This window comes from Hyaloscypha bicolor, assembly GCF_002865645.1.
Source record: "Hyaloscypha bicolor E unplaced genomic scaffold K444scaffold_52, whole genome shotgun sequence".
In the NCBI taxonomy this organism is placed as follows: Eukaryota; Fungi; Ascomycota; class Leotiomycetes; order Helotiales; family Hyaloscyphaceae; genus Hyaloscypha; species Hyaloscypha bicolor.
In genome coordinates, this window is record NW_020194554.1 from 17,595 (window position 1) to 29,631 (window position 12,037).

The 12,037-nt window shown below is 46.0% G+C and overlaps 5 protein-coding genes across 5 annotated transcripts; 2 read left to right on the top strand and 3 right to left on the bottom strand.

Annotated features, from left to right (window-relative positions):
- Nucleotides 1–967: 967 nt before the first annotated feature.
- K444DRAFT_523112 (uncharacterized protein) lies at nt 968–2,641 on the top strand (the record flags this gene model as incomplete). Its single annotated transcript, XM_024874260.1, has 3 exons — nt 968–1,038; nt 1,085–1,129; nt 1,186–2,641. The coding sequence occupies 3 exons, from the start codon at nt 968–970 to the stop codon at nt 2,639–2,641; spliced, it is 1,572 nt and encodes a 523-aa protein (XP_024739959.1).
- Nucleotides 2,642–3,583: 942 nt separating this feature from the next.
- On the top strand, nt 3,584–4,605 carry K444DRAFT_523088 (uncharacterized protein; the record flags this gene model as incomplete). The annotated part of the gene is made up of 6 exons (XM_024874256.1): nt 3,584–3,702; nt 3,749–3,800; nt 3,851–4,073; nt 4,126–4,228; nt 4,279–4,514; nt 4,568–4,605. Coding segments are annotated over 6 exons (771 nt in total), but the record flags the coding sequence as incomplete, so codon positions are not given.
- A 217-nt stretch (nt 4,606–4,822) lies between these two features.
- K444DRAFT_609932 (uncharacterized protein) lies at nt 4,823–5,875 on the bottom strand. The gene has a single exon (XM_024879658.1). The coding sequence runs from the start codon at nt 5,823–5,825 to the stop codon at nt 5,085–5,087; it is 741 nt and encodes a 246-aa protein (XP_024739961.1). The 5' UTR covers nt 5,826–5,875; the 3' UTR covers nt 4,823–5,084.
- A 780-nt stretch (nt 5,876–6,655) lies between these two features.
- Nucleotides 6,656–7,446, bottom strand: K444DRAFT_626809 (uncharacterized protein; the record flags this gene model as incomplete). The annotated part of the gene is made up of 4 exons (XM_024882708.1): nt 6,656–6,871; nt 7,029–7,298; nt 7,360–7,387; nt 7,436–7,446. 4 exons carry the CDS (start codon nt 7,444–7,446, stop codon nt 6,656–6,658), a joined length of 525 nt encoding a protein of 174 aa, XP_024739962.1.
- Nucleotides 7,447–10,716: 3,270 nt separating this feature from the next.
- K444DRAFT_523097 (DUF500-domain-containing protein) lies at nt 10,717–11,968 on the bottom strand (the record flags this gene model as incomplete). The annotated part of the gene is made up of 2 exons (XM_024874257.1): nt 10,717–11,735; nt 11,785–11,968. The coding sequence occupies 2 exons, from the start codon at nt 11,966–11,968 to the stop codon at nt 10,717–10,719; spliced, it is 1,203 nt and encodes a 400-aa protein (XP_024739963.1).
- Nucleotides 11,969–12,037: the final 69 nt, after the last annotated feature.

A 12,037-nucleotide genomic window follows, 5' to 3' on the forward strand; every position in this document is an offset into this window, starting at 1 on the left:
TAAATTTCTTAATTTTATATTTCTTAATTTTATATTTCTTATTTAAATTAGTTAATATATTAAATTAATATAACTTTAATAATACTTACTTATATTTTTTAATAAAGCTATTATTACTATTATTATTACTTATTAAAGTATTTATATTTCTTATATAAAAGTAATTATTTTTAATAGTTTAGCTTAAATATAAATTACTTTTAATAATATTATTATAATTTAGCTTTTAATTTAGTTAGCTAATATAATTACTTAATAAGTACTATTATATTTTATTATTTCTGGATTATATAATTATATTATTAAGGAAATATATTTAGAATATATTAAAGACATTTAAAATATTAAATCTTTTATATTCTAGTTTTTTTTTTCTTTAGCTTTAAATTATTTTTATAAAAAACTTTTTTTTAATTTTCTAAATTCCAAATATTATATTTATAATAATATTTAAAGCTGATTTCTTTTAATTTTATAAAGAATTTTAAATAAACTAATTCGAAATTATTAGAAATATAAATAATAGGCTTTAAAATAATAAAAGCAAAAAGCTTTAGAATCTTTAAAGAAATTAGATTTTAATATTAATTTTTTAATTAATACTAATTAATAATAAAATAATTTCCTTAATAACTATTTAAGTTTTCTTTGAATTTTCTTTTATTAAAGTTATTAAAAATATAAGATTTTCTCGAATAACTTAAAGAATTCTAAAAACTTTTTAGATTATAAAAAAATACTTGATATATCGCGAATATAGTATTCCTCTTTTAAACTTGTAGTATTAAAGACTGTAAATTTTGGGTCGAGCTGTTGTCGGTACAGTCTGGAGTCGGGTGATTCTTTTAATATGCTAGCCAATCAATTTTGGCCGATTATCTGATGACAAATAACTGAAACCAGCCCACCCCAATAATACACAATTGAATACAGATCTCGTCGCAGAAAGCAGGATAGCACCCTCACAATGGCTAGCCGCGCCAACAGCAAGAAGAGGAAATGCGGTCCTAAGGTTCGCACGGGCTGCAAAACGTGCAAGTAAGGCCTTCTATCGCGAGTGTCTAGCCAAGGCTAATTGATACAGAATCCGGAAAATCAAGTGCGGGGAGGAGAAGCCAGCATGTTTCAGGTGGGCCACTGAGCAAATCAATTAATAAACCGAACAAGTGTTGATGACACCCTTAGATGCACGTCGACCGGGAGAGAATGCGATGGATACGTCCTAGAATCACGATCGCAATTCGGGAACGTCCCCATTATCCTGGACGCTGGCCTCCTCAACAGGAATCATTGGGCGGTGAAGGAATTCTCCGATCGCACCCTGTACCGTGTGGCAGGATTTTTTCACCATGATCTCTTCTGGAATCGCTTCGTCCTACAGCTTAGTCAAAGTGAGCCTGCCATATCAAAGGCTCTCTCGGCAGTCAATATGGCTTCCGCACAACTCGAAACCGGCAGTCAGCTTGATCTCCAGGAGAGATGCATTTCCCAGTCGTACAACAAAGCAATTCGGTCCCTCGCCCACTATACCTCGAATATCGTTTACGTCCCACTTGCGGGTTGTATACTCCTCGTGTGTTTAGAATTCCTGCGAGGGGATATGCGAGCAGCTCTCACTCATGTTCGCTACGGTTGGAGAATTCTGGAGTCTTTCCGGCAGGATGTCCCGTCTGGCCAAACCTTATCAGAGCAGGAGTTGATGACAGAACTATCATCCATGTTCGAGCGTTTGAATGTCCACGCTCTTCTTTTCGAACCTTTAGAGTCGCCAATCTCCAGGCCAGCACGGATCTTCCAGAACCCATCTGCTCCGTCGATCACATTCTCCACGTTTGCTGAGGCGAAAAGTCGGAATTATGAACTGGTATCCGAAGCAATGGGCTTGATTCTGTCTACTACACACCTCAAATACCGGCCCGAAGCTGTCACCCTGAATCATATCATATGTCAGATTCGTATGGAGGCGCAGTTTCAACGCTGGCGGAAGGCGTTCGATCAACTCTATGCTTGTCAGCAACAATGCTGGAGTCGGCAGGAGTGCAAAGCTGCAGACATTGTCCTGATCCAGAATATTGCGATGAAAATCTGGATTTCAACCTGTCTGTCCCCCGAGGAGAGCGCCTTTGATAAATTCAAACCCGAATTCGAGAAGATCGTTGATCTAGCTGCGAGAACTGTCGGGACTTGCGGCCAAGAGCTATGCCTCACTGTCGGAAAGTTCCAGTTTGATATGGGCCTCATTCCACCATTGCACTTTATAGGGATGAAGTGCCGATGGCCTCTCCTGCGTCGCAAGGTTCTCAGAATTCTGGGTTCCACGCATTGGAGAGAAGGTCTTTTCGATAGTTTTCGCTCGTACAGATGTCTTCACCTCCTCATAGAGATCGAAGAAACCGGATTAAGGCTGGATCCGGATCCCAAAGCCACAGAGTTGGATGAGTTCAGTGAATCCTTACCGACAGAGTTTAGTCGCATTCATCTTGCAGTATTGGGCCCGGTTCCGGTTTCTGCAAAGGAACAAACCCTCACACTTGGGTTGAAACCCACTGGTGTTTTCAATGCTCCGGTGGTCTGGGAGACAATTATCCCCACGTTTGGCGAGATTCCTTTGCTAGAATCTTGGTTCTCTTGGTCACCATAAAGAGAGGGCTAGAGGACGATTCATGACTTACGGATTCATGCTCAAATACCGAGATTACAACTGCTCCAGCCTCCTAAAAATCAATTTATCTTGAAGCTGAAAGAAAAGGACGCCTGAAATCTAACATACTATATGGAAACGCCCCCCATTGGGAATATCCAAGCACCCCATACGTCTCCAAATCTCAGAGAAAACCACCACCGTTCCTAGCCTACTCAGGATCGCTTTTTTTTGGGGGCCGATTTCATCCTCCCCTGACGATACCTGCGCGGCTCTCCCTCCGAAAGTCCATGCAGGGGCAGCCCATTTTCCATTGAATGCGGGACCAGGATGGGACGCTGCCATTGCAGCGACTGATGCGATGATGAGAGGGTGGGCCTGTTCGGTTTCCAAACGATATTTTTGACTTTGTTGTTTAATATAGAGGTCTCGCTGAGCCCGTATTCGTAGCGGGAAAGTAGTCTTGATAGCGCTGACAGTTATGCGTGTATCTCGAGATGAATGTAATGCCGAACTTTTCTCAAGTTCCCGGATCCATGGAGGCCAGTGGTTCTCCAACACATCCAAGAACCAAGACATACAAGACCAGCTACACGATCTGTCGCCGCAGTAAAGATAGATCTTTGCAGCTAATACAAGTTCTTGGATAATCCAAAGTCTACTTCAATAGTCTCGACAGCAAAAAGTGTAGAAGGCTCGTAGGGCTCTGGAACGACCGGCTAAAGAATCCTAAAGTTTTTTCCACTGGAGCGTGTCGCCAAAAAACCCGAAAACGATCGAGTTATTTTCATCTGACTCTCCTAACCATACAGCGACCTGTTTAGCCTCGGTATAGATTCGACCCATTTGAGCCACTTGGTGATTTCTCTCCTCGATGTTATTTTGATCTATGCATGTACACCCCACTTCGACTTCGATGATAGTGCCGACCAAAACCAGACTACCTGGGCGTTCGTAATCTTGGGAAACTCCTACGATATCACACTTGGGCAATGGAGACACAATACCAATTCCCTCCTAAGCGCTCAGGAGGTTTGGTTCGCCGTGTTCATGACAGTCTTGTTAGCATTCCTTTAACTGACCGGTGACACTACTTATGCTTTACAGTGTTCTTATCCCTTGGTTGACACTTCGAGAGGTCACCGCTGAAGTTGAAATTGTGAGTGAACCCTAGTTCCTTGCAAAAAATCGACTAATATATAGCTTTAGCCACCTCCAAACGTCGCCATTCTTCGATTCGACCGCGGGATGAAGCAAGGTCTCCTGGGCAGAATCAGTCGTACTTCCGTCATGGATTACCACGCCTTCGGAATTATCAGCGCGGGCCCAAAAGCTTCAAATAATTATATGATATGCGGTATTCAAGGTGACTTCACGGAGAGTCTTGTTGTCAATCTGTCCAAAACCGTGTGGACCAGGGAGTTGAAGTTCGGTGTGCATTTGTGCTCTTATCTCCGGAATGACTATCCACTAATATACAATAGCTGGTGTTGGGCATGCATCTGCAATATTCAAGGGAGGGATCCACGGTTGCACTGGGACTGGGATAGGAGCAGCAATGTCTACCTGCATTCAGAGTCCAGATTGGTATGAGGTACTCAAACATTGTCGGTATGGTTTTATTGACATTCAGCTAGGTTCATTATTCGGATAGGGTCGTATCAGGAGAAGACCTTTGGATCTACGATCGCGGGCCTTGTTCGTAAATATATTGAGCCGGAGAGAACGATCCTGTGGGATCCGAAGAAACGAGGAGGACGACCAGATACCGTGCAACTCCTCAAAGGCACCTGGACGAGCTTTGGAGCAGAGGTCATTTTCATTGCCTCTAACACGCAGGGTAATGCTGAGATGGCACAGGGTTGCCGTTCAGGTACGTAGATTAGAGCCCTGATCGATCGCAAATCACTAATCTCTGGTACTTAGCGGGATTACACGCATTTGGCACTCTGTGGGACTTCTGACAACTCGAGGTCTCGGATATTGTGTCGCCTTCATCAAGAAATCATATTATAGAGAGTTGCGTAGTTTATACTAAGTAGAGTTCGGGTAAATTTGGGTATAATATAAGCTGAGGAGAAGCCCTAACGTCCCTTCAAATTACAAATTCTTAAGCGAGCCCCTATGTTGGCCAAATAGGCGAGCTTGGTCACTTCAAAAAGCACGACTATTCACTGGCCCTTATTATCGAGAGAGAAATGTTCGATTAATCTTGAGACTACCATTGCACCATTGCCCCGTGACGCCGTGACACCATCCTAAAGCTATGCTAACCAAGGTTTCAATGCCCCGGCGATGCCCATCAAGCCACACATTAACTATAAATTTTTGTTTGCAGACTCCACCGAATCTCATCTTCGGAATTTCCATTCCAAGCTTTTTTTTCTCGACATATCCTGATGGCCACATCCTGCAGCAAGCAGCATTCAAAAGAAAGGTTTGGTCACAACCTGGTCAAGACACTCATATGCTCAACATCCACATCAAACACAACCTCCGTACAGGATCGATTGATCTCAGCTAGGGGTGAGAGCTCCATCGCTTTGGCAATCATCCAAAGGTTATCTCCGTGTTCTCTCAAAATGCCCACAGTATCCAGTTCCTGGATCCTGCAAACAATGTCCCCTACCCTCGTCCCAACGGGGGCAAGCCCCACCATTCCACCTTCCTCAAAGAAAATGACGGCGTCGTTATGTATTTGGCACCCGCGAACCAGTTCTGAAACAATGGATAGAAGTCTGATCTGTTTTCGAGCAGCGGTCGCGACGTGCTTCTCGTCTGTCATGTGCCCCCAATTATATTGGTCTTTTTCCTCGAAAAATTCTTCGTCAAACCAATCTCTTGTCGATTCCTCTAAATCCCTCTCGGTTTTATTGATGAGCTGTTGCACCCTTGATGGCCGAATTGCCCACATTTGCTCAACTGCTCGAGTCCCGTATGCCTTCAACACTTCTTCGGACTCGATGATTTGGTCTGCTCGTTCCTGTAGACTGCTTGGCAGTTCGATGATCCGTTCGCCATTGGTGAATCTTCTGAGAGGAGGACTGACATAAGAAACCTCGCCCCCCAGAGATGCTCTCGCTTGGTGTGTTTCTTGCTGGAAGGTCTCAGCCAGCAATGTAGCCGCTGACTGCATCCATCGGGGCCAGGACGGTATCGCACTGGGGTGATGTTGCTGGAGCATCGTGAAAATGAAACCTGACAGGAAACGATATATAAAACAACGAATTCACAAATCTTTGGGTGAGGTGATATGGTCATTTTATCAGCTTCTCATTTGCGCCAGGGTGAGTCAGCTGGCTGTGGCTCCGCATATCCAGCTCTCAGCCCGAACGCCAAGTGCGCCACAGGATTCCGGGGCGCCCCCTCCACCCCAAAAATCATCCACGCTGCACGGGACTATTGGATCAACTTGTTCCTTCGGGGTCTTGCAGCGCCTCGACCATGGCACACCACGATAAGAACGGCTGGAGTCCCGAAATCCTTCGCTGGCACCCTTGAACTGCGCTTCCCCCTTCCCACTTCAGCAGATCGTGAGGTGAGCCTTGCGCCACAGCTTACAAGAGACCCCACTCTTCACCCGCTCGTGTCCCAATCAACCCCCCGCACTGCCCAACTAGCACAGCGGGAGATTGGCAATCCAAAAGTAATCATGCATCCTAATTTATTTTGCGGCGAGTCAGGTGAGATAAAGTTTCAACTCAAAAGTAACTTGCCATCCCCATAGAATTTGGAGAGAGCATCGAAGGGAAAGCATTATGGCGAGGACAAGACACCCGAGCCCTCGTCGAGTCAGCGGCTTTCGAGTGAATGATAGGAGATTTTACACATCGTGACATCGTCCTCTTTTTCGACTAACCATCAGACACGCCGAGGAGGTTGATCCGTGAAAGCCAAGACTGGCATAAAACAGGCCGTGGTAGTTTTAAATAGCAAGTGAGCCACTTAGAATTCCCGTTTGCACGACAATGATTGCCATCGTGGTCCAGTACGTGCGATGTTCTCTCACACGAATCACTCCACCAGAGCATGGCCAAGAGCTTCTTCATTGTTTCGCTGAGCAGCCTCGAATTGAATCTGTTCCCTGATTTCAACCTGGGCTCGAATGAAGAATTGATCATCTTCACCCTCATACAACGTTCGGAGCGTGTTACCAAATTCTTCATATCGTTCTTGTCGTGCCACTTGTATTGTCGGTCTTGAATCGCAGAAGAACAGCAAATACTTATACTATCAAAATCATGGCAGTGAAGAGGGCATAGCGGATATAGTTAAAGGTTAGATTCCTAATTACTATGTGGTTGAAGTGGCTTCTCTCTCTTTTGCATATGTAGTACATCCTCAGAAACATCATTTTTACTAGGGTATTTGTTGAATATACCCATACCTGTACGCTCTTTAGTTGGTAATTACCCGTCAACAGCGTACCAGAATATCCACGGGTATAGCTACACCCACGTCCAAGTCTGATCATCGGTCCTTTCGTGATTACCCCTGAATTAAGCTTACGGAACATGTACTTCCGACCGAGGCTCGGACTTTTTGCTAAGATGTCCCATTCTTTCAAGGTCGCTACCAAATTCGAAGCAAAGGCATAGCCTTTGGCTCGGGGGTAGATAAGATGATGATGCCAGCGTCTCACCGCAGGTATGTGTGGCTAAAAACCGTAAATAATGTCTCTCCTATTTGTTACTCTTAGTCTCGCTTGGCTCACTTACGCAGCCCCAATCGAAAGCAGAAGTGGAACTTCGAAAGGAGACATCACTTACATTCTCCCAATCTGGGAAGGCTCACTCGCAAGCCATGGCTCAAGCACAGATCTTCTTATCTTGTCGAATATGAAGAGTTCGCTTGGCTTGCGAGGCACACTCACCATACTCGGATGGTCCTTTTCTTCCTGGGCGTTGAGCCGAGACACGCTGGGTTCCTCCAATGACTGCAGCTTCGATCCTACAAATCTCAACTACCAGCTGAACTTAGCTGTTTCCTCCAATCTTCCGACCATGGTTCACATGAATAACGGGCGATGGGCAGATTGTTGTACTCCGAATTCAAGCGGGGGGTGGGGTGATGCGCTTCTTGATTTCCTTGCATCTCAACCAAACACAACCATGCTCAGCAGTTCAGGAGGTTCAGAGTATGCACACAACTTTGGAAATAATTATTTTACCCTCTCCAGGCTAAATACAGTATACCGACAGTATAAGAGACGGAACGCCCAAGCTTCTGCAAGCCTTCTTGCGTCCTTTACGGCATCGAAGCTTTCCCTTTTCGTGGGCGTCAGCTTAGATTCCGAGACCATTTATCCAAATTCTGGAGCAGATTACAACCCTCTTGCTATTACCGAGTGGAAACAGTGGCTACAGAATACACGAATCTATGGGCCTGGTGGAGAATACTTTGGCGCTGGGCGAGTTCCTCCTTTCCCAGATATCGGCTCATTCAACACCGCCCACTGGACAGGGCTTTGCAAGTTGGGATGAAATCCAGCCACCAGCCACCGTCACCCCTGGAAATCTCTTCTCAGAAGAATGGCAAAGATAGCGAGTGACGATGATCATGCATTCAGTTTCCGACGAAACACTTTGGATCGCATCCGCCGGGATCGATCGAACTCTTGTCTATGGCCACCAAACACCACGCTTAGACGACTACAACTTCGCTGATGACATTCAAACCGCAACGGCGGCAAATGGTGCTAGTGATGTCACGTACTATGGTTGGATGCCAGCAAGCTTTGGTAGTGTCGACAATCCAATGAGAGGGGTGGGAAGAATAACTTCGGGACATTCGAGATCAATCCTTTGTCGAACGATCCCACGTTTTCTTATAACACGCTCTTGACGTTGTACAATGATGGAGTAAAGGCAAGGACGAAAACAGGAAGATATGTTGAGCATGCTAATAACCGCAACAGATAGTATGTCCCAATTCGTGGGAATCAGACCAGACTAGCCCCGATCAGTACTCCCTCTTTAATTCTCCCGTATACCTTTGGCAGTGCAATCAAGCAGTTTCTTTTGGATCATGGAAACTCGCAGAGAAATCTCGCACCTCTTCCCTGGAATCCTGGGACTCGCGTTTATGATTTCATGACTCGTTCACATCTTCCACGTCAAGTGATCCCGACAACCACCTTGAAGCCGCCGGGTCTGTGGGCAATGTTGTGAGTAAATCAGTCTACTCGGCGGTTGGTGGGGTAATTACGTACTGTACACTGTTCCGCCCCCCTCGGTATCGGCAGGTCAAAGATTAAACTTCTGGACGTCTCTCGGGATAAAAGATGGTGCCGGACTTGGAGGAGAGATTCAATTCCAGGTAACTGCAAACGGGAGTGCTCTGTTTGGTAAGTCTCGCGGCGTTTTTCCCTTCCTGAATGCTCTTGCACCCGTGGTACACTGTCGCTTCGCAAAAATATAGCCGACGTTCTCGCACATTGCATACTGACATCAAGTCCGTACAGGTACAAACTACCGCTTCAATAAGAACTACTAGGTGTGGAAGCGCTGGGTCCCAGTGACGGCTGACGTGACGCCGTGGACTGGCGGCACGGTTACTTTTCGGTTCTTGACAACCGGGAATGACGCCCGGGGTTGGACGATGTGGGGATCCCCAGCGGGTAATCAATCAACGACCACGAATAACAACTTTGCACTCGACAAGCCAGTATCTGTCAGCTCAGCAGACGGGGAAAGTGGTGAATGGGATCTAAGCTTCGGCAAGATATGTGAAGATTCTTGGTACGACTTTGAGAGGTGTGAGGACTGAATTTGGGTATCGCATTCAATCGGATTCGGACAGCAGCCATTTATTCATGCCTTGGAATATCAAATTCACCCATGAAAGCTTTGCTTGTTCCGCTACATTACTGAGGCGCGGGAGCTTCTTAGTATTGCAAAGTCTAAATGCCGAACTGGGGAACATTTGGTACTCGTATTAAGTGGTATTAGCTTGTGTTATCAGCAGCAAGTTTGCTACTGAGCCCCTTAGAATATGCCGGATATAGACGATGACGGTTTCAAATCCCCAGGTGGGGTTATACACCTCTCCCCTTCCCCTGTACGAAGATCGTCCTCAACTTTGAGACTCTTTGTCATCTATAAAATGAATAAGCTCAACTTGTACGTATTTTCCCACTACTGTATATCGGTCTCTTAGTTTCCATCAGTCGCCTTGTTTTAACCTTACCTAACTTAACTGACCTAGATCCACTGTTGGTCGACACAACTATCGGTGTTGTCAATGGCTTTACAAACAGAACCTTCCCGAACGTCAAGCAGTTCTGAGATATTCCATTCGCAGAGTCACCAGTGGGACGCTTACGATTTGCACCACCCGTGTTGAAAAAACGCATCAATGGATCTATCAGCGCCAACCCACCCCCCCCCCTGGCCCTTTTTGTCCTTAATATCCCGAGGGACTCACCACTAGTTCTTGATTACCGAAAACACACCACAAATCTACATTTCAGGGCGGACATCTGACAGTTGCCTCACCCTCAACACCTGGGCACCTTTGCATCCCAGAAATAGGAAAGATCAATTGCTGGTTATTGTTTGTCTCTTCGAGGGAGCAACCAAATAGGGAAGGGGAAACGCTCCTGGTCAAGATCCGTCGAATAGAGCTTCATTTTTATCGGCGTCAGTATGCTCTCATCCTACATTCTTCACTTCACTTTCATCCAATAAAAATGTAGCTCTCGAATCAATACATTTGGGTTTCCGAACGCGAGCGGTATGGCAGAGTATGAGAAAAAATGTTGGGTTCTTGGATGCACGGGGACAGTGTCAAGCTGCAAGCGGCGCGGCGAAGCAGTATTAGACTCTTATCCCATCGGGTCCAGTGGTCTATCTCTCTGCTAAGGATGGATCATGAGGCTGTGGGAGCTATAGATCTAGAGAATTATGAGGAGCGGAATATATGTGCAGAACAGAAAGGTTGGAGTTTGAACAATTAGTGTGACGAAATTGTCATTTGCTATTATGCGAACAAAATAAATATCTGAGACACAAAAAGGCAATACGGTCGTGCACCCATCACTCATACATCATAGAAACCTTGCTCCAAGCTCCCTTCTAAGAATATCTTGGACCGTAGCTTTCTTTCTGATCGTGTGTTGGAGGGCCTCCTGAGATTATAATTTGATCGCCGCCTGACGAAGATGCATATCCTGGGGGACCTCCTGGGGGCGGTGGGTAGTGTAGTACTTGGCCATCATGCGGCAGTGTGGAGTATTGAGATTCACCTTGTGAAGTTGGTCGAGGGGGGTATGCTGAAGTCTGGCCCTCAGAAAAGTGAGATTGATATTGGCCTTGAGCATTCGGAGGAGGCGGAAAATATGGTGCTTGGTCGTGGAAACTCGCAGGTGGTGCAAATTGATTCATCTGTGCCTGGGTTGGCTCGTTAACTTTTTCAACCGGAAAATCTGAAGGTGGAGGTTGTTGAGCTGCATGCTCCAACACCACGGGATCGACGTCTGTCCTTCCTTGTGCCTGCTTCGCAACTTCTATCAACATCCTCGTCTCGGCGGGGACTCTTTTGACTTTTCCGGAAAGAATTTGAGAGATCGGAAGACGCTCCCCGTAGAACCGTGCATTCTCGTCGCTCCTCTCCACGATGATCGTGCCATCAAGTTGAATGCCTCCATACAAGCCACGGCTCTTCATGTAACTCCACAATGGCTTGCGGTCCTTCATCACTTCCGACTCGATGACTCCGCCGGCTCCCACTGGACCAGCAACTACGCTGATTTCCCCACCAAGCGAAACACGGATTTTGCTGAAGGCTTCCAGTGCTTTCCGATCATTGATAACAACCACACAGTCGTAAATATCAATGCCAGCCATGAAACCAACACCCAGGGTGTGGATGAGGATGCCGGAGGGGGGCGACCAGCTGCCGTCTTCCTTTCTTGCGATCAATACACCGGAACCTCCAGCTCCAGAAACCCACAACCCAGTTCGCATGACAGTGAAGATTGCAAGTCCGACACAGTTTTGGATCACCTTCTGAGGGATCTTGACGAGTACTTTGGGTTTGTTTTTTGGACCTTTTCTAGTTGGGGAATCGGGTTCCTCCTTGTAGAAGCCATCTTCTGTTTTTTGTCAGCTCACTTTCGGATGGAGAAGGACAAGAGAACCTACTGCAGAATGATTTCAGGATTCGAGCTGCTTTGTCTGATTCGTGGTCGAGTGTCGTGGGCCAGAAAGCTTCGGACCCGATTTTGTTCGTGAGTTTGTTGACGGGAACGCCAAGTCTCTCGAATCCAGCCCACGCTTTATCAAATGCAGCTTTGCTGCCATGCTTTGTTTTGTCCCAGGCCGACATGATGATGGTGTTGAGGTGAAGTTATTGATGCGGTATCGAAGGACAGGTGGAGTGCTGGTGTGATGGTGA

Coding starts and splice junctions, on each gene's coding strand:
- K444DRAFT_609932 (XM_024879658.1), bottom strand. CDS start 5,825: ATGCTCCAGCAACATCACCCCAGTGCGATACCGTCCTGGCCCCGATGG.